Below are 19,632 nucleotides of genomic sequence, written 5' to 3' on the forward strand. Positions count from 1 at the left end.
AGCTCCCTCCCACTGGTGCAGGTCCCGTCCCTATCCTTTTGTCTCTGTTTATTCTTTTTTCTTTTGCCGTACCCAGGTACGGGGGACTTTCTTGCTTTTTGGGAGGTCTGAGGTCTTCTGCCAGCGTTCAGTAGGTGTTCTGTAGGAGTTGTTCCACGTGTAGATGCATTTCTGGTGTATCTGTGGGGAGGAAGGTGATCTCTGCGTCTTACTCTTCCGCCATCTTCCCCTCCAACTCCTACAACTGATTTTTTTTTTTTTTTTTTTTTTTTTTTTGCGGTACACGGGCCTCTCTCTGCCGCGGCCTCTCCCGTTGCGGAGCACAGGCTCCGGATGCGCAGGCTCAGCGGCCATGGCTCACGGGCCCAGCCACTCCGCGGCCTGTGGGATCCTCCCGGACTGGGGCACGAACCCGCGTCCCCTGCATCGGCAGGCTGACTCTCAACCACTGTGCCACCAGGGAAGCCCTCTACAACTGATTTTTGTATGTTGATCTTGTATCCTGCAACTTGTAGATTCTTTAGGATTTTCTATATAAGATCATGTAATTTGTGAATAGTTTTATTTGTTTCTTTTCAATTTGAGTGCCTTTTAATTTATCTTGCCTAATTGCTCTGTCTAGGACCTTCAATAGTGTGCTGAATAAAAGTGACTAAAGCAGGCGTCCTTGTCTTGTTCTTGATCTAGGGGAAATTTTTTCAGTCTTCTACCATTAAGTAAGATGTTAGTTATGGATTTTTCATAAATGCTTTTACTATGTTGAGGAAATTGTCTTTAATTCCTAGTTTGTTGGGTACAAACGGGTGTTGGATTTTGTTGGATGTTTTTTCTGCATCAATTGAGATCATCATGTGGTTTTTTCCCTTTCATTCTTTTAATATGTGGTATATTACATTTTAATTTTTATATGTTGAACCAACCTTGCATTCTTGGGATAGATCCCCCTTGGTCATGGTGTAAGGTATAATCCTTTTAATATGCTGCTGGATTTAGTTTGCCAGTATTTTGTTGTCATAATGATTTTTCTACTGTATTTTGCAAATTTAGTATATTATATTATTATTATAAATAATAATAATTATTCCCCATTTAGGTTGCCTCCAAATATTTGCTAGTATAAACTTTTCTTTAATGCATACAGCTTCTTTTTTTTTAAATAAGTTTTATTTATTTATGGCTGTATTGGGTCTTCGTTGCTGTGTGCGGGCTTTCTCTAGTTGCGGCGAGCAGGAGTACTCTTCGTTCTGGTGTGTGGGCTTCTCATTGTGGTGGCTTCTCTTGTTGTGGAGCACAGGCTCTAGGTGCGTGGGCTTGCTTCAGTAGTTGTGGCACACGGGCTCTAGAGCGCAGGCTCAGTAGTTGTGGTGCACGGGCTTAGTTGCTCTGCGGCATGTGAGATCTTCCCGGACCAGGGCTTGAACCCGTGTTCCCTGCATTGGCAGGTGGATTCTTAACCACTGCGCCACCAGGGAAGCCCCAGCTTCTTTTTTAACAACTGACAATTTATTAAAATAGTTGATTTAAGTATCTGCAATGATGACTTCAACCTTGATTCCTGGCTCAGTACTGACAAAAATAATCTGTTTAATTATCTCAGAAGGACTGTGCAAGTCAATGAGTTGCTTGTGGATGCTCATTTGAAAAAGATCCCAAGTCAGTACCTTTACCACAAGGAGTTTTTCTAGGTAGTGATTCTCATAGTCTTGGTAGGCATCCAAACTGATCCTTTCACTTTGAGATTCTTTTTCTTTGCTCCTCTGATCAAGTCAGCACACGCCTTCGACAGAGATTTACATTGTGGTTGGTTAGGGTAATTCTAGTTTGGTAAATCACCACCTCTTGTTCCATGGGTGATTTTCTGTTATATTTAAGAGCCATGGCTGTGGTGAGGCTTCCTCATAGACTTGTTCCTTGGGGAAAACCAACAGTGGTGAGTTGGGAGCAGAAGCTGGAAGCAAGAGCCGGCAGACCTGAGTTCTGCTGCAGCTGTGACTGTATCTTCTCAAAGAGTGCATAAGGTGTTTTTTTTTTTTTTCATTGTTGACTTATTTACCTAGAATAGATTTCTAGAAACAGAATTATTGTGTCAAAAGATACATTTTTTGGCATTTAATAAGTACTATGTGGTCGTATTGCTTTTCAGAAGGATTGTGTCAATCAGTATACACAGTTACCAGCAATATATATGAATACCAAATTTGTTGTATAGTTAAAAAAATTAAAATACAGTTGATGCACCCCAGTGTTCATAGCAGCACTATTTACAATAGCCAAGACATGGAAGCAACCTAGGTGTTCATTAACAAATGAATGGACAAAGAAGATGTGAGATACACACACACACACACACACACTCACACACAATGGAATACCACTCAGTCATAAAAAAAGAATGAAATAAAACCATTTACAGCAACATGGATGGACCTAGAGATTATCATACTAAGTTAAGTAAGTCAGATAGAGAAAGACAAATACCGTATGATGTCACTTATATGTGGAATCTAAAAAAATGATACAAATGAACTTACTTACAAAACAGAAATAGACTTACAGACATAGAAAACAAACCTATGGTTACCAAAGGGGAAAGAGGGGAGGGATAAATTAGGAGTTTGGGATTGAAATATACACACTGCTATATATACAAGAGATAACCAACAAGGACATACTGTATAGCACAGGGAACTCTACTTAATATTATCTTGTAATAACCAATAATGGAAAAGAATCTGAAAAAGAATATGTATATATATATGTATAACTGAATCACTTTGCTGTACACCTGAAACTAACACAACATTGTAAATCAACTATATTTCAATAAAAATTTTTTAAAAATGCAATTGACATGCTGTATATTATGTTAGTTTCAGATGTACTACATCGTGTTTTGACATTTTGCATACATTATGAAATGATCACCCAAATTTGTTGTACACTTGAAGCACAAGGTATTAAAATTTTTTGAAAAGAATTAACTTTTGGAAAAATTTCTCAGTGTTTTACTTTCAATTTTATTCATTTTAAGAATGTTGAACCTTTATCTTCATCTAATGTCTGCTTATGTTCAATATGTGACTGTATATTTGAGATACTTATTTTGATAGAGTTGATAAGAATTATTGAATCCCTACTTTTAGAAGGTGAGGAAGAGAGGAAAGTCAAGGTTCACCCTGACCTGGGGTGAACCTGGTATGATTCTTGGAGTACTAGGGGGATATACTGTTAACAAAGATACTAGGTAAAAGAAAAACTATTGTTTCTCTACTCAAGACACTTCTGACACTAACTACCTGGAGTTAGTGCAGACTGCACAGGTTAATGCTCAGTCCCAAAAGACTGCCCTCTACTTCAGACGCTAATCAAAAATCCAGGCCTCCTGTACTTCGAACTGACCAGCTATAAATTTGGGGTCCCATGACCCCACTTTAAGTTTGATAATTTGCTCAAATGGCTCACGGAACTTAGGAAAGTGCTTTACTTACTGTTACTGGCTTATTATAAAGAATACAACTAGGTACAACGAAATGAAAGAGATGCATAGGTCAAGGTATGTAGGAAGGGGCACAGAAGCTCTGTGCCCTCTCCGAGCAGACCACCTTCCCATACCTCAATGTGTTCACCAACCTGGAAGCTCTCAGAACCCCTTCATTTAGGGTTTTTAATGGAGGGTGCATTACATAGGCATGATTGATTAAATCATCAAGGATGAACTCAATCCCCAGCTCATCGTCCCTCCCTGTAGGTCAAGGTGTAGGGCTGAAATTTCCAGCCCTCTAATCACAGGGTTGTTCTTCTCATAACCGGTCTTCATCTTTCAAGTGTCACCTCATTAGCATAAACTCAGTTTGGTTGAAAGGGACTTATTTTGAATAACAAAAGACTCTCCTCTCACCTCTGTCACTGAGGAAATTTCAGGCTTTAGGAGCTCTGCCAGGAATCTGGGCTGAAAACCAAATATATATTTCTTGTTATATCACAATATCAGACTGGGAAATTTTAAAAAATTTTTTAAATTTTTATTTTATATTGGAGTATAGTTGATTTAATTGACATATAACGTTGTATTAGTTTACAGTATATAACATAATTTCATATATGTATATATTGTGAACTGATTAGTTAACATTCATCACCTCACAGGTAAACTTTATTGTGATTAGAACTTTTTTTTTTTTTTTTTTGCATACGCGGGCCTCTCACTGTTGTGGCCTCTCCCGTTGCGGAGCACAGGCTCCGGACGCGCAGGCCCAGCATCCATGGCTCACGGGCCTAGCCTCTCCGCGGCATGTGAGATCTTCCCGGACCGGTATTATTATTATTTTTAAATTTTATTTATTTTATTTTTGGCTGCGTTGGGTCTTTGTTGCTGCACGCGGGCTTTCTGTACTTGTGGCAGAGTGGGGGCTACTCTGTTGTGCCACGTGAGCTTAGAAGTTGTGGCTCGTGGGCTCTAGAGCGTAAGCTCAGTAGTTGTGGCACATGGGCTTAGTTGCTCTGCGGCATGTGGGATCTTCCCGGACCAGGGATTGAACCCGTGTCCCTTGCATTGGCAGGCAGATTCTTAACCACTGCGCCACCAGGGAAGCCCCTTTGGTGTGGTTTTGATTTGCATTTCTCTAATGACTAATAATGTTGAACATCTTTTCATGTGCTTGTTGTCTATTGGTATATCTTCTTCTTCAAAGTGTCTATTCAGGTCCTGAGTCTATGTTTTAACTGGGTTGTCTTTTTGTTGTTGAATTTTAAGTGTTCTTTATATATTTTGGATACTAGTCTCTTACCCTATATGTGATTTGCAAATATTTTTCCCGTTTTGTGAGTTGTCTTTTTATATTCTTGTAGCACACTTTTAAATTTTGATTAAGTTCAGTTTATCTATTTTTTTCTTTTGTTGCTGTGCTTTGAGTTTCATACCTAGTCTGCTTTTTCTGTGTTTCTACCCTAGCTCTCTTCTTTTCCTTGGACAACCACAGAAGTTTCTTATCTCAAATGCCTTGCTCTCTCTAGTTCATTCTCCACCCAGTAGCTGGGGAGATTTTTTTAAAACGGAGACCAGATCATATCAATCTTCAGTTCAAATCCCCTCATTGCAAGTGGAATGAAATTCACATATCTTCTGTGGTTCACACAGTCCTGCAAGATTTGATCCATATTTTTCTCTCTACCTTCTCTCTGTTGCCCTATCCATCCTTGCCTGCTACACTTGTTGCCTGGCTCTTTTCTCTCTCTAAGTAGTCTGTGTTTGCTGTTGGTCCTTCCTGAATCTTTCTTCTGTGGCTCTGACCAGCTGGCTCCTCTTCGTTTAAGCCTCAGCTTTAGAGAGGCTTTTCCAGATTGCCCTGCCTAGAGTGGGTCCCTCTGGTTACATTAGAGCTCAAGTAATGATCTAGAATTCTTATTTGGTTTTTGTTATTTTTCTCTCAATAGAACAGAAGCTCTGTGAGGATGGGGAATTTTCATTTTCTTTGTCTTCAGCACTTAGCATACAGCCAGGCCTATAATGTATACTTAAAAAGATCTTGTTGAGTACATGAGTGAGTTTATGACTGAGGAGCTGATTTTGGAGACTGCTATCACAGAGTATATTGTGGGAGCACAGAGAAGGGAGCTAAGGTAGGAACTAAACTGGGCATCAGTGGTGTTGCAAGCAGTGAAGAGGTCAAGTTGGGTAAGGCCAGTGTTGAAATGATTGGACCCAGCTGTAATTCCAGGGACAGGATAGAGGCTTCAGTGGGGTTGTGGTAGAAGAGGTCAGGTGCCAGTGGGTCAGGGAGTTTGTGTGTGTTTGTGTGTGTTTGTGTGTGTGTGTGTGTGTGTGTGAGAGAGAGAGAGAGAGAGAGAGACAGGGAGGGAGGGAGGGAGGGAGACGCGGGCTGCAGAAGACTCAGACAGGGAATGGGGAGTACATTTTGAAGAAGTAAAGAAAGGACCTGGTGGTAGCTTGAAGAAGTACAGGTATGAGGGAAGGTCTTTGGTTTTGTTTTATTAGGTTAGAGTCACAATTAGCATGTTCACATGCAGAGGGAAGTGAGCCAGTGGAGAGGTAGCATCTGATGGAGCAAGGTCCTAGAATGGCGGGTGGGGAGGTGGCTTAGAATGGAGAGAAAAACTGGGGACATCTCTTATTCAGAAACTGGAGAGGAGTGTTATTTGCTTTAGCTGTTATTTAATTTAAAGGGTAATTTAAGGTTTTACTTCTTTTGTTTATTTATTTATTTATTTTTGGCTGCATTGGGTCTTCATTGCTGCGCCCGGGCTTTCTCTAGTTGCGGCGAGCGGGGGCTACTCTTTGTTGTGGTGCGCGGGCTTCTCTTTGTGGTGGCTTCTCTTGTTGAGGAGCACAGGCTCTAGGCGCACAGGCTTCAGTAGTTGCGGCGCGCGGGCTCTAGAGCTCAAGCTCAGTAGTTGTGGCGCACGGGCTTAGTTGCTCCACGGCATGTGGGATCTTCCTGGACCAGGGTTCAAACCCATGTCCCCTGCTTTGGCAGGTGGATTCTTAACCACTGCACCACCAGGGAAGCCCTAAGGTTTTACTTATTTGTGCCCTTGATTCAAGGCCTTGTCTTTTACTTACTTGACTCTCATAGCGGTGAATATTTAAGCTAAGGGAAAACAGTATAGAAGTTTCTCAAAAAATTTAAAATAGAACTACCATATGACTCAGCAATTCCACTTCCAGGTATTTTTTCAAAGAAAAGAAAAACACTGATTCAGAAAAATAAATGCACCGCTACGCTCAAGGCAGCATTATTTACAAGATAAGGACGCAGCCTAAGTGCCCATTGATAGGTGAATGGATAAAGATGTGGTATACATTCACAGTGGAATATTACTCAGCTAAAAAAGAGAATGAAATCTTGCCATTTATGACAACATGGATGGACCTATAGGGTATTATGCTAAGCAAAATAGGTCAGACAGAGAAAGACAAATACTGTATGATTTCACTTATATGTGGAATTTAACAAATAAAACAAACAAATGTATTAAAACAGACTCATAGATACAGAGAACAAACTGGTGATTACCATAGGGGAGTGAAGTCGGGGGATGAATGAAATAGGTGAGGGAGATTGAGAGGTACAGACTTCTAGTAATTAAACAAGTAAGTCACAGGGATGTAATGTACAGCACAGGGAATATAGTTAATAACATTGTAATAATTTTTTATGGTGACAGATGGTAACGAGTTACCAGGGTGATCATTTTGTAGTATATAAATATATTAAATTACTGTGTTGTACGTCTGAAACTAATATAATATTGTAAGTCAATTATACTTCAAATTTAAAAAGATAAAAACATATGGTCTGCTAGGGCTGTTCTTGCGTATTATATTCTCACAATAAGTTTTTCTCAGGTAGTTTTTCCTGTTTAGTGTAAAATTTAGTGTATGACTCTGGAATTTTAAAAAAGGTAGGCGTAGAAAAAAAAAAAAAAGGTAGGCGTGTTTAGCTTGTAATTTTTCTTTTGCATTTGAGGTTCCATTTAAATGAATTTAAGATTCAAAAATAGATGGCTTGGGCTTCCCTGGTGGCGCAGTGGTTGAGAGTCCGCCTGCCGATGCAGGCGGCAGGGGACACGGGTTCGTGCCCCGGTCTGGGAAGATCCCATATGCCGCGGAGAGGCTGGGCCTGTGAGCCATGGCCACTGAGCCTGTGCATCCGGAGCACAGGCTCCGCAACGGGAGAGGCCACAACAGTGAGAAGCCCGCGTATGCAAAAAAAAAAAAAAAAAAAGATGGCTTGAGTTTTTCTTAGTCCAAGACCTGATAACTGCTAGGGAATTTGTTAACAACAGTTTTGACATGTGATACCCACAAGATATTGTATGTGAAGACAGTGACTAGTGATGTCAAAATTTGGATAAACCAGTGGCTGGAGAATTATTGTTCAGTTTGCAGTGTTATAATTAAACACTTTTTTTGAGGCATCCATTATTTTTAAACAAAAGTAAAATTATGATTAGAGGAGAATTTGCTTCATGCTGTAAATACATATATTTATCACGTTTTGTCATGTTCTTGATGGCTCTTTTCAGAAAGATTGAACCTTTTTTGTTTGGTGACTCCATGATCATTAACAGGGCAGCTGATTTGTCTTGCCATTACTAGACCAAGTGTCCAATGCTCAACTAATGGGTTGGTTTCTCAACCAGAAGGAGAAGCCCCATCTGGTTGGTGATGCTCCAGGGTTTTTTTCTAGCAATCTGTAGATAATTCTCAGAGTATGGTTCAATTTAATGCATACCAAATTGTAAAAATGGTGTATAAGTCTAGTAGATGAGTGGTATCTGAAATGCTAATAAGTGAGAATGGGATTTAGCACCCTAAAATGAGTGGTCTTGCATATCTTTTTAAATGCTTGTCTTTATTTTTGTAAGTTGGCTAGGGAGTTTTCACAGTTTGTTTTTGTTGAATAATAAAGAATGTGTCTGGCCTTTGTCCCAGATTCCTGGCACAGAACTTCCAAAACTCTTAGAATTTCCCAAGTGATAGGAGTATTTTTGTTTTTCATGAGCCCTCTTGGATCATATCTGAGTTTATGTTTATGAGATGATTCAAGATGGGGCCTGGTCACCAGAAAGACTAACCATATAATCAGAACACTGGGACTTGGAGCCAATCTGACCTCTGGGGAAAGGTGAGGGGCTGGAGATGGAGGTTAATCTCATGGCCCCTGATTCAGTCAGTCATATCTATGGATTGAAACCCCAATAAGACTCTGAACATCAGAGCTTGGTGGAGCTTCCTGGTTGGTGATATGCTTGGAGGATAATGCACCCTGATTCCTTTTTTTTTTTGGCTGCATCAGGACTTAGTTGCGGCACATGGGATCTTTCGTCGTGTCACGTGGGCTCTTTTTGGCGTGCAGGTTTCCCTCTCTCTAGTTGTGGCATGCGAGCTCCAGGGCATGTGGGCTCTGTGGTTTGCGGGCCACAGGCTCTCTTGTTGAGGCGCCTGGGCTCTGTAGTTGTGGTGCCACGGGCTTAGTTGCCCCGCAGCATGTGGGTTCTTATTTCCCAGACCAGGGATCAAACCTGTGTCCCCTGCATCGGAAGGCGGATTCTTTACCACTGGACCACCAGGGAAGTCCCTGATGCACCTTGATTCTATGAGGAGAGGGCATGGAAACTCTGTGTTCAGGACCCTTCCAGACTTTGCCCTATGTGTATCTTCATTTGGCTAGTCCTGATTTGTATCCTTTCTAATAAAACTGTAATAATAAGTATAGTGCTTTCTAAAGTTCTGTGAGTTGTTCTAGCAAATCAAACCTGAGGAGTTGTGGGAACCTCTGAATTTGTAGCCAGTTGTTCAGAAATGTTGTTGGCCTGCGGACCACCAAAGTGCAACTGGAGTAAGGACAGTCTTGTTGGGAACCATGTCCTTGAACTATGGAATCCGATGCTACTCTGGGTCATTAGCATCAGAATTGTATTGAAGTTCACCAGTTGGTGTCAGAATAGTTTTATATTCCTGTTATAATTCAACTTAAATTGGTGGCCAAATGTGAGTTGATGAGATGATATACCCAAGAAAGGGGGCATGGCTTTTAGTCCTTTCCAGCCCAGGTAATAGGCAATCATTCATTTAGCCCATTTACATTTAGTGTCTGTGTATGACAAGGCCTGTACTAAACAAAAAGTGGTAGGAAATTCCCCATCCCTGCAGCTTAGGAGCTTTTTATGTGATGTAGTAGACACATGGGATTTTTGTGTGCTGTGATAGAGAAGGAATGCTCAGCCCTTGGAATGGCGCTGTCTTCTTTGACAGGACATTGGGGCTGGGTTAGAGATGGGTCTTCTAGGCAGTGTGTACTTTAGGACCAGAGAGATGTCCAGTGTACTAGTGTGGATGGGGACAGGGGGTTGTGGGTGCCAGTTGTTTCAGAATAAGTGACTGTGTTTACTGGCTGGAAGTATGTGTTAGGGCAGTGCTTTTGCAGAGTGGTAAATGCACCACCTGTATAAGAATTACCCTGTCCACCAAGGGGGGAAAGTGGCTGGGGGTGGGGGTGGTGGGATGAATTGGGAGATTGGGATTGACATATATACACTAATATGTATAAAATAGATAACTCGGGCTTCCCTGGTGGCGCAGTGGTTGAGGGTCTGCCTGCCAATGCAGGAGACATGGGTTCGTGCCGCGGTCCGGGAAGATCCCACATGCCGCGGAGCAGCTGGGCCCGTGAGCCATGGCCACTGAGCCTGCGCGTCCGGAGCCTGTGCTCCGCAACGGGAGAGGCCACAACAGTGAGAGGCCCGCGTACTGAAAAAAGAAGAGAATTACCCTGTTCACTGGTTCCCCCGTCCCCTTACAGAAATGCTCATTTTCTTTTCTACTTTTTTTTTTATGATGGAAAATGTCGATTAGTGACACTAGTAAGATGAATAGTGTAATACCGCCCCCCATCTACTTATCCACAACTCCATTAACTCATGGCTGGTGATTCAATTTATAGTGTTTGCTAATTTCTCTTTGGGAGTATTTACCCATTTATTTAAGTACTATGCCAGTTTCAAGCTACCACACAATTTTACTGAACAAGGAGTTAGGGAAAGATTCTCAGAATCAGTTCTCCTTACCTGGGGCAAGGTGGCCCCAGCTCATGACTCTTTCCCACTCAAACTAGCTTCCTCTTACTTTTTTAAAAATTTATTTATTTAATTTATTTATTTTTGGCCGTGTTGAGTCTTTGTTGCTGCACGCAGGCTTTCTCTATTTGTGGTGAGCAGGGGCTACTCTTTGTTGCAGTGCACGGGCTTCTCATTGCGGTGGCTTCTCTTGTTGTGGAGCACGGGCTCTAGGCGTGCGGGCTTCAGTAGTTGTGGCACACGGGCTCAAGAGCACAGGCTCAGTAGTTGTGGTGCACGGGCTTAGTTGCTCCATGTCATGCGGGATCTTCCCGTACCAGGGATTGAACCCATGGCCCTTGCATTGGCAGGTGGATTCTTAACCACTGCACCACCAGGGAAGTCCCACACCTTCCTCCTTTTTAAAAAAATTTCAGAAATAATTCTATCCATAAGTATTTAGGTTTATATCTCTAAGGACTAGTTTTAAAAATATACCCACAAAACTTTTATTACATCTAAAATAATTAACAATAATTCCTTAGTATCAAATATTTGATTTGTGTTCAAACTTCTCCATACATCTCCAGATAGGTTCCAAGAATTACACTTGGCTGCTTTATCTCTTAAGTCTCTTTTAGTCTATAGGATCTTTCTTGATCTCTCTCTTTTTTCCTTTGAAGCTTATTTGTAGAATAAAGTTTATTTTGTAGATTTTTTTCACAATGTACAGTTTGCTGATTGCATCCCCATGATGTTTGCATCAAAGTTCCCCATCCCCTGTTTTTCCTCTAATTTCATAATTGGCACTAGAGCAGTGGCTTTCAAATGAGGTTCCAGGATCAATAACATCAGCATCATCTGGGAAACTTATTAGAAATACAGATTCTTGGCTTCACTCCAGGCCTATTGAATCAGAAACTCTGAGGAAGGGGCCCTGTAGTTTTCTAAATGATTCTGATGCACCCTAAAGTTTGAGAACGACTGCTGTATAGGCTTGATCAGATTCAGATTTGTCCCTCTTCCACCCCCCCACTCCCTTACCCCCACCAGCTGTTTCATGGCTGTTGATGTGTTTTCCATTAGAAGGCACTTAAGACTGACTGGTCTCTCCTTTATGATGCTAATGTTCATGTTGATCATTGCCTAGGCTATATCCGTTATTTCACTGGGGTTGCAAATGGCATTGTTCTAATTGTATCATTCCTTCTTTTTTAAAAAAATATTTTATTTATTTATTTATTTATTTGACTGTATTGGGTCTTAGTTGTGGCATGTAGGATCTTCATTGCAGCATGCGGGCTCTTTCATTGCAGCACGTGGGCTTCTCTCTAGTTGTGGCACACGGGCTCCAGAGTGTGTGGGCTCAGTAGTTGCAGTGCACAGGCTCTATTGTTGTGGGGTGCAGGCTCCGAGCGTGGGGCTCAGTAGTTGCAGCATGTGGGCTCTCTAGTTGAGGTACACAAGCTCAGTAGTAGTGGTGTGTGGGCTTAGTTGCCCCACAGCATGTGGGATCTTAGTTCCCTGACCAGGGATCGAACCCACGTACCCTGCATTGGAAGGCGGATTCTTAACCAATGGACCACCAGGGAAGTCCCTCTATCATTCCTTCTTCATGCATAAGCTGGAAAAACTTCCCCTCATTAACTCTTAGGTTACCCTGTGGAATAGTTTGTTCAGAAAAGGCAGGATAAACGATGAGTCTTTGCTTTTATCTACCTGTTTTCAGCATAAGTTCTCTAGCATCTGCCAAAGATGACAAATGAAGTCCTGTAACAAATCAGTGTAAATTTAAAGATTTAACTGTATTTGATGTTTTATCCATTGTCATTTTGTTCTTATTTGATGCTCATATTATCCTATCTTTGTGTCATGGGAACCTCTTCAGGTTTTCTCCTAATTCCTTTTGACATGATCCTAGCAGTCTTTTATAGTGTCCTTGATTTCTGGTAGAAGATTTTCTAGTCTTGTTACATGTTTAGCTCGAGACCAGGAATTAGCAATTTCTTCAAGGAACGCTGTTTCTCTTTAGACAAAAATAGTAGAGATCATAAAATGCATGGTAGGGCTGCTCTTTACTCCAGAGGTTCGTCATATTTCCAGTTTAAACTTAGGACTATAATGCTTTTACTCAACCTAATGTATATTCTTTGTTTGTTTGTTTGTTTCTTGTTTGTTTGTTTGTTTGTTTTGTGGTACGCGGGCCTCTCACTGTTGTGGCCTCTCCCGTTGCGGAGCACAGGCTCTGGACGCGCAGGCTCAGTGGCCATGGCTCACGGGCCTAGCCGCTCCGCGGCATGTGGGATCTTCCCGGACCAGGTTACGAATCCGTGTCCCCTGCATCGGCAGGCGGACTCTCAACCACTGCGCCACCAGGGAAGCCCATGTATATCCTTTAATGCCAGAAATCCCAGTATTCAATAACACAGTTACTCATTTTCTTTATCCCATAATGCTCACATAACAGTCTCAGAATCGTAGACTAGCAGTATTATTTCTGAAAACTATTTCTTCAGTGCTTGTTATCTTTAGAGTATACCCTGCTAGGATATCCAATTAAAGTCATTTGAAATAGTTCTTTGTGTGATTCTCCTTCCAATTAAATATACAGTTAGTTTGCTTTATGTTTTGGGGATTTCTTTTTCAAATTTAATTTTATAATTATGTAAAATATTTACATGGTTCCAAAGTCAACCAAATAAGGTATATTCAGAGAAGCCTGGCTTGTACCCTTGTAGCTTCCACCTGGTTCCCTCCGCTGTTGTAGTGATTTTCATCCTTGGGAGCTTTTAAAAAATACTGATGCTCAGACTCCACATCACATTGTAAAGCAACCATACTCCAAAAAAATTAATAATAAATAAATTTTAAAAATAAAAAAAATTCAAAAAGAAAGAATAGCAGCATTCTTTCCCTCTTCTGACCCATAGAGAAAGCAGAATGAATTTGTGTGTGAAATCATGGTGGATTTTTTTTTTTGTCTTCTCTGTTTTCCTTCCCTTCCGTTCTCTGTTTTTTTTTCTTAATTGTGAGCCAATGAGTCCCATAGTTTATTGATTGGGTCTCAGAACCCTAAATGGGGTACTCGGTGCTTTTCTTGGACTTTTCTTGCATCATTGAGTGTTCCTCCTTTGACACCCTGCTTCTCCCTCATCTATGTTTCCAGGCACCCTGGGACATTTACACTCTCCAAAAACTTTCTTGCCTTTGGGGCTTTCGTCAAGTTATTTCATCTGCCCAGAGATGCACTTTCACCCCCGCCTATGGAGGCTCAGCATAATTGCCACGCATTGGTGGCAGCCCTTCCTGGCAATCCCTTTGTTTGATTAACCACTCTAATGGGCCTGCCCTAACAGCTGCTTTGTAGTCCACTTTTGAGATTTACTGTTCTGTGCTATGTTTTACTATGCTGAGGTCCTCCAAACACAAGGCCCTCATTAATGCCCTGCTTCTGTTATTTGCCTCTGTACACAGCTGGTGCTGCTAACATCCTACCAGCCCAGCTTTAAGTTGAGTGTGCCTATTTGCCACAGCAGTTGTAGAATCTTGAGTCCTGAGCTTTGCCCTGCCCTAGCTGTGCTTGGATTATGTTCTCCGGGTTTGGTTTGGTTTGGGTTTAATATTTATTTATTTGGTTGCGCCAGGTCTTAGTTGTGGCAGGTGGGCTCCTTAGTTGTGGCTTGCCGGCTCCTTAGTTGCAGCTCGAGGACTCCTTAGTTGCGGCATGTGGGCTCCTTAGTTGTGGCATATGAACTCTTAGTTGTGGCATGCATGTGGGATCTAGTTCCCTGACGAGGGATCGAACCCGGGCCCCCTGCATTGGGAGGGTGGAGTCTTAACCACTGCGCCACTAGGGAAGTCCCTGTTCTCCAGGTTTTTATGCCGTATTCTACCATGTTCATAGTGAAGATTCTATTGTCCATCATGTTCAGTTTAAAATAGGAGAGACTTTGGGAAATGTTTTCAAATTCTCCAGCATGTTCTTAATATTCACCACATAAAATATTCTACCTGCTCAAAGAACCATGTTTTAATTTCAGGGTATGTCAGCATTTATGAGTTCATTTAATCAGGAATAATGACTTTTAGTTTCCACTGAGATTTCATTTGTTAATATTTTTGAGGCACATGTTTTCAGATCAGGTAACCTAAATTATAAGTCTTCCTATTCCCTATGTATTTGTTTATAATAGAAAAGGAGAGCATTTTAGGCATTGTTTTTCTGCTGGAAGATTTTCTCATACTTACACTGGTTGAATACTTTGACCCACATAAACTCTGATGTGCTCTGTTTTGGGCTATTTAAGCAGTGGTGAAATTACAATAGATGGTCTCTGTCTGCTGTAGTCATTAATTACATTCTCTGTGCCTTGGCATTGTATCTTGCTCCAACTGCAGCTGACCTCTGGCCCTGTGAAAGCTTTTAAGATGTGTACTAATTTAAAACGAAATAACACATAGATTTATCAGGCAGCATGTTTGTGTTTTTAATTACATTTTACACTGCAAGTCACTTTTTTTTTAAGTACTTTTGAACTCTTTCACAGAGGGAGTGCTTTAGGAATTTAAAAAATCATTTTGTCTTTTTTGCATGATATATGAAAGCATTGATTTTTTTTTTTTCTTTTTTTGCGGTACGCGGGCCTCTCACCACTGCGGCCTGTCCCGTCGCAGAGCACAGGCTCCGGACGCACGGGCCCAGCGGCCACGGCCCATGAGACCAGCCGCTCCGCGGTATGCGGGATCCTCCCGGACCAGGGCACAAACCCGCGCCCCCTGCATCGGCAGGCAGACTCCTAACCACCGCGCCACCAGGGAAGCCCGAAAGTATTGATTTTAAGTTTGCATTTTAAAATTTTGATTCCTTCTTTTATGTCTTGTTTTAAACATACTCTTCTTTTTTTATGATAGTTCTATAATCTTGATATCTCACCCTTTGAAGTATCCCCTGATAGCACCCATACTAAATTGTTTCACTGTGTACTTTATAATTTTAGGTTGTATACTAATGTTTAATGGGGTTTTAATTATGGAAATTCCATGAGGCCTGGGTTGAGGGTTTATGCTGGTGTACATTTCATCTGTCTACCTGAGTGACAAGCACATGTGTTTCAGATGATCAAAGGAAACTCTCCCACATCTCTCAAGCTAGAAAGCAAGCTCCATGAAATCAGGGATCTTTGTTTTGTTTACTAATGTCTCCCAAATTGTCTACTGTAGTGCATGGCACATACTAGGTACTCTACCTATATTTGTTGAACTGAATCACTTCCTTTCCTGGTGGATGGATTAATTTTGACTAATCCACTTTTTATTGAAGAAGTAGTGACAGACTATTGTAGGTACTTTCAGGAATGCTGGGGTTTTCTTTTGACTATTTGCCTATTTGTTCCAGTAACATGACTTTGACCCTGTGCTGTGCAAAAAGATAATCCTAATCCTGTTAAGATGAATGAGCATTTGCCTCCTTCCTGGGTCTATGTTTTTTTCAGAGACCTCGCATTAGAGTTTGGCTCTCTGAGCCATCTTCAATTTGTTTTTCACTAATCCTCAAATTTCTGTTTTTTGGAGGGTTATAAGGCATATTTTATATATTTTAAAAGTAAAATTAATCAGATTAATGTTTGAAGGTGAAAAAAAACCACCTTGTTTTTTTTTTTTATAAATTTATTTTTGGCTGCATTGGGTCTTCGTTGCTGTTTGCGGGCTTTCTCTAGTTGCGGCAAGCGGGGGCTGCCCATCATTGCTGTGTGCGGGCTTCTCATTGTGGTGGATTCTCTTGTTGCGGAGCATGGGCTCTAGGCCCGTGGGCTTCAGTAGTTGTGGCACGCAGGCTTAGTAGTTGTGGCTCATGGGCTGCATGGGCTTAGTTGCTCTGCGGCATGTGGGATCTTCCCTGACCAGGGCTCAAACCCATGTCCCCTGCATTGGCAGACAGATTCTTAACTGCTGTACCACCAGGGAAGTCCTTCCACCTTGTTTAAATGATATATAGTTCAGTGGTAAGAATTTAGATAACCATCAAACATAAGGAATGTTAGGTGAAAAGTAGGAAAAATTAGCAAACAACTTTTTTTTTTTGTTTTAACCTAAAAACATGATCAATTTTTCTGATTAATACAGTGACTGTGGGTGGAGAAAATCCACCTGTATTGAGGGAGAGTATAACTTCATGGTTAATTTTTTATTTTAGTGTAATACTCATTATTTTATTTTATTTTTTAAAAAATATTTATTTTTTAATTTATTTGGTTGCATCAGGTCTTAGTTGCGGCAGGCGGGCTCCTTAGTTGCAGTTCACCAGCTCCTTAGTTGTGGCATGTGGGCTCCTTAGTTGTGGCACGTGGGCATGCGAACTCCTAGTTGTGGCATGCATGTGGGATCTAGTTCCCTGACCAGGGATCAAACCTGGGCCCCCTGCATTGGGAGCGAGGAGTCTTATCCACTGCGCCACCAAGGAAGTCCCTCATTAAGTTATTTTAAAATGAAATGTAAATGCAGGTCTAGCAGGTCTTGGGATTATCTTTAAAAGAAGAAAATTTAACTATTTGATATCATAAAATTACCAGTAAATTTAGTAGACTTCTTATTCATTTGGTGTGATACAAATTAGGTGGAACTTGGATGTCAACAGAAATAGAATTGCCACCCACGTTGAAGTTATAAAGAGCTTGTTTTCAAAGACATATATTATTCTTTATATTGTCTTTATGTGATCTTGTTGAACCACTGTCTCTGGCTGATTATGGATGAATATGAATTGATCCACCACTTGGTATTGAGGTTCCTAGTTCTGTTGTCAAAGATCTTTGCAAAAAGGGAGGATAAAGATGGAGTCATGTGATACAATGATGACTAAACATTGCTTCCTTGTTTTGCAGTTCCAGTTCCTAACAGATTTGATCGGCGGCGAGTATCAGGTATGTGTTCTTTTTCATAGCATACTACTGAAATGCTATTTTAAGATGGGATTATCGTAAATAAAAATAAAGTGATCTTTTTAATAAAAGGTAAGTTGATAGCATTATAGAACATTATAAAAATTACCTGTGGTTCCTTCATTCTGTTTCATTTTAAGTTCGGAGTGTATATGTACTTATTTTTATATTATTATAATCAGTTTGTCTCATTTATGTCATTAATATTTTTCCATGTTCATAATTATGGCTTCTAAAAACAACTTTTCATATTACTTCTTCTGGCATTCTATATTATGCTTGCCATTAGCTTCTTGCTTACATTGTTGAGCCACTTAAATTACTTCCTCAGTAATAGTGCTGGAAGTAGCATTCTCTGGTCAGAGACTGAGCGTTGCCTTGGCTTTTTCTGTGTATTGCTTACTAGAGATAGTCTACAAAATAGGCTACAGGGAGAAAGACACCCTGCAAAGACCTCTTTTCCACCACCATCTCACTAACATAGGCAGTGCCTACTCCTTTCATTTATTTTTTTAATATATTTTTATATTGTTGACTTACAAACATACTCCTTTAATTTAGATGTAAGATATATCTCAAATTGTTTTATTTGGGATTCGTTTGATTATTAACCAAAAATGAACGTTTTCCAAATATGGGAAATCTATTTTATTTTCTTGTATGGGACTAGTTTGATGATATTTTTCCCTTTTATCTGTTGTGCTCGAGATTATTTTTTATAAGTGTGAATAAATTTCTATCATGATTTTTAATTTATTTATTGATTGATTGATTGACTTTTGGCTATCTTGGGTCTTCGTTGCTGTGTGCGGGCTTTCTCTAGTTGAGGAGAGCGGGGGCTACTCTTCATTGCGGTGTGCAGGCTTCTCATTGCGGTGGCTTCTCTTGTTGCGGAGCACGGGCTCTAGGTGCGCAGGCGTCAGTAGTTGTGGCACGAAGGCTAAGTAGTTGTGGCTCGTGGGCTCTAGAGCTTAGGCTCAGTAGTTGCGGCACGTGGGCTTAGTTGCTCCACGGTGTGTGGGATCTTCCCGGACCAGGGCTCAAACCCATGTCCCCTGCATTGGCAGGCAGATTCTTAACCACTGCGCCACCAGGGAAGCCCCTATCATGATTTTTAACCTTTTGAAATTTTTAATACAAAATTTTCCAGGTTGGTGTGCTACTTATTTTAATTTTGCTGTTTTTTATTGACTCAAAAATTTTGATCTGTGACTGGTACCTTGAACACTACTCTTTTTTTTTTCATGATTATTCCTAAGCTGAGAAGGTCCCCATTTTTTCATAGAGCTGATAAATATGTTTTCTGAAAGTTTTTCTTATAATAAGATGCTTGACTTTTAGATACATGTGGAGTTTGTTTGATTGTACAGTTGGGATGTTTATGTGTTTCAAAATTGCTATGCGAGCTGTATGTGTCACATCATTCTTTCATATCCCCTTGTTCTGGGAAGGTTTCTTGACTTTAAATTGTCATATGACCTAACATCTGATAAGGCTTAGAATCTCTTTCCTATCCCTCAATCATTTTCTTTGAGAAAATCTGCTCATTTATGTTTTGAGAAAGTTTTTGGTAAGGTTGTACACCAAAGTCTGTTGAAAGGAGTTTGAAGAATGTGTTGTTACTTATAGAAAGTCATTTACAGAGGCAGGACTTCCCTGGTGGTCCAGTGGTTAGGACTCTGCACTTCCATTGCAGGGGGCGCGAGTTCGATCCCTAGTTGGGGGGGGGTCCCAACATGCCGTGAGGTGCAGCCAAAAAAGAAAAAAAAAGTCTTACAGAGAGGAAATAGAATAGAAATTGAGGCTAGTATGAGACCCATGAGCTACTATCTCCCATTTCTGTTCATCCCTGCACCCCTTTTTACCAAAGATTAGTAATAGCTCTTGACATCTGTGGGACAGGCCTGGGGAATGGAGAGTGCAGTGACATCTCCTCCAGAGGTCACAGATGGTCACAGATGAATTGCTGCGTAGCCTCTCCGTCAATGTGGTTCAGTCCTTGAACTCTACGGAGGACTCAGACGAGTACTGGGTATTATCCCTACCCTTAGCTTTTACAATCTTACTGAAGAGTTAAAACTTTTTAATATCATTCAAATGTTAAGTGAAAAAAAGG

General features: G+C 40.9%; 1 protein-coding gene and 1 pseudogene across 1 annotated transcript in view; one reads left to right on the forward strand and one right to left on the reverse strand.

Moving 5' to 3' along the window:
* The window catches only part of PRKAR2A (protein kinase cAMP-dependent type II regulatory subunit alpha), a 77,182-nt gene that overhangs the window by 20,336 nt on the left and 37,214 nt on the right, over window positions 1–19,632 (forward strand). Inside the window, exon 2 of the mRNA XM_030867024.2 lies at window positions 17,460–17,498. Within this exon, the coding sequence (XP_030722884.1) occupies window positions 17,460–17,498 (39 nt within the window). The remainder of the gene's footprint in view (window positions 1–17,459; window positions 17,499–19,632) is intronic.
* On the reverse strand, window positions 1,521–1,878 carry LOC115859124 (small ribosomal subunit protein uS10-like; annotated as a pseudogene).

This window comes from Globicephala melas, chromosome 11, assembly GCF_963455315.2.
Source record: "Globicephala melas chromosome 11, mGloMel1.2, whole genome shotgun sequence".
NCBI classification, from domain to species: domain Eukaryota; kingdom Metazoa; phylum Chordata; class Mammalia; order Artiodactyla; family Delphinidae; genus Globicephala; species Globicephala melas.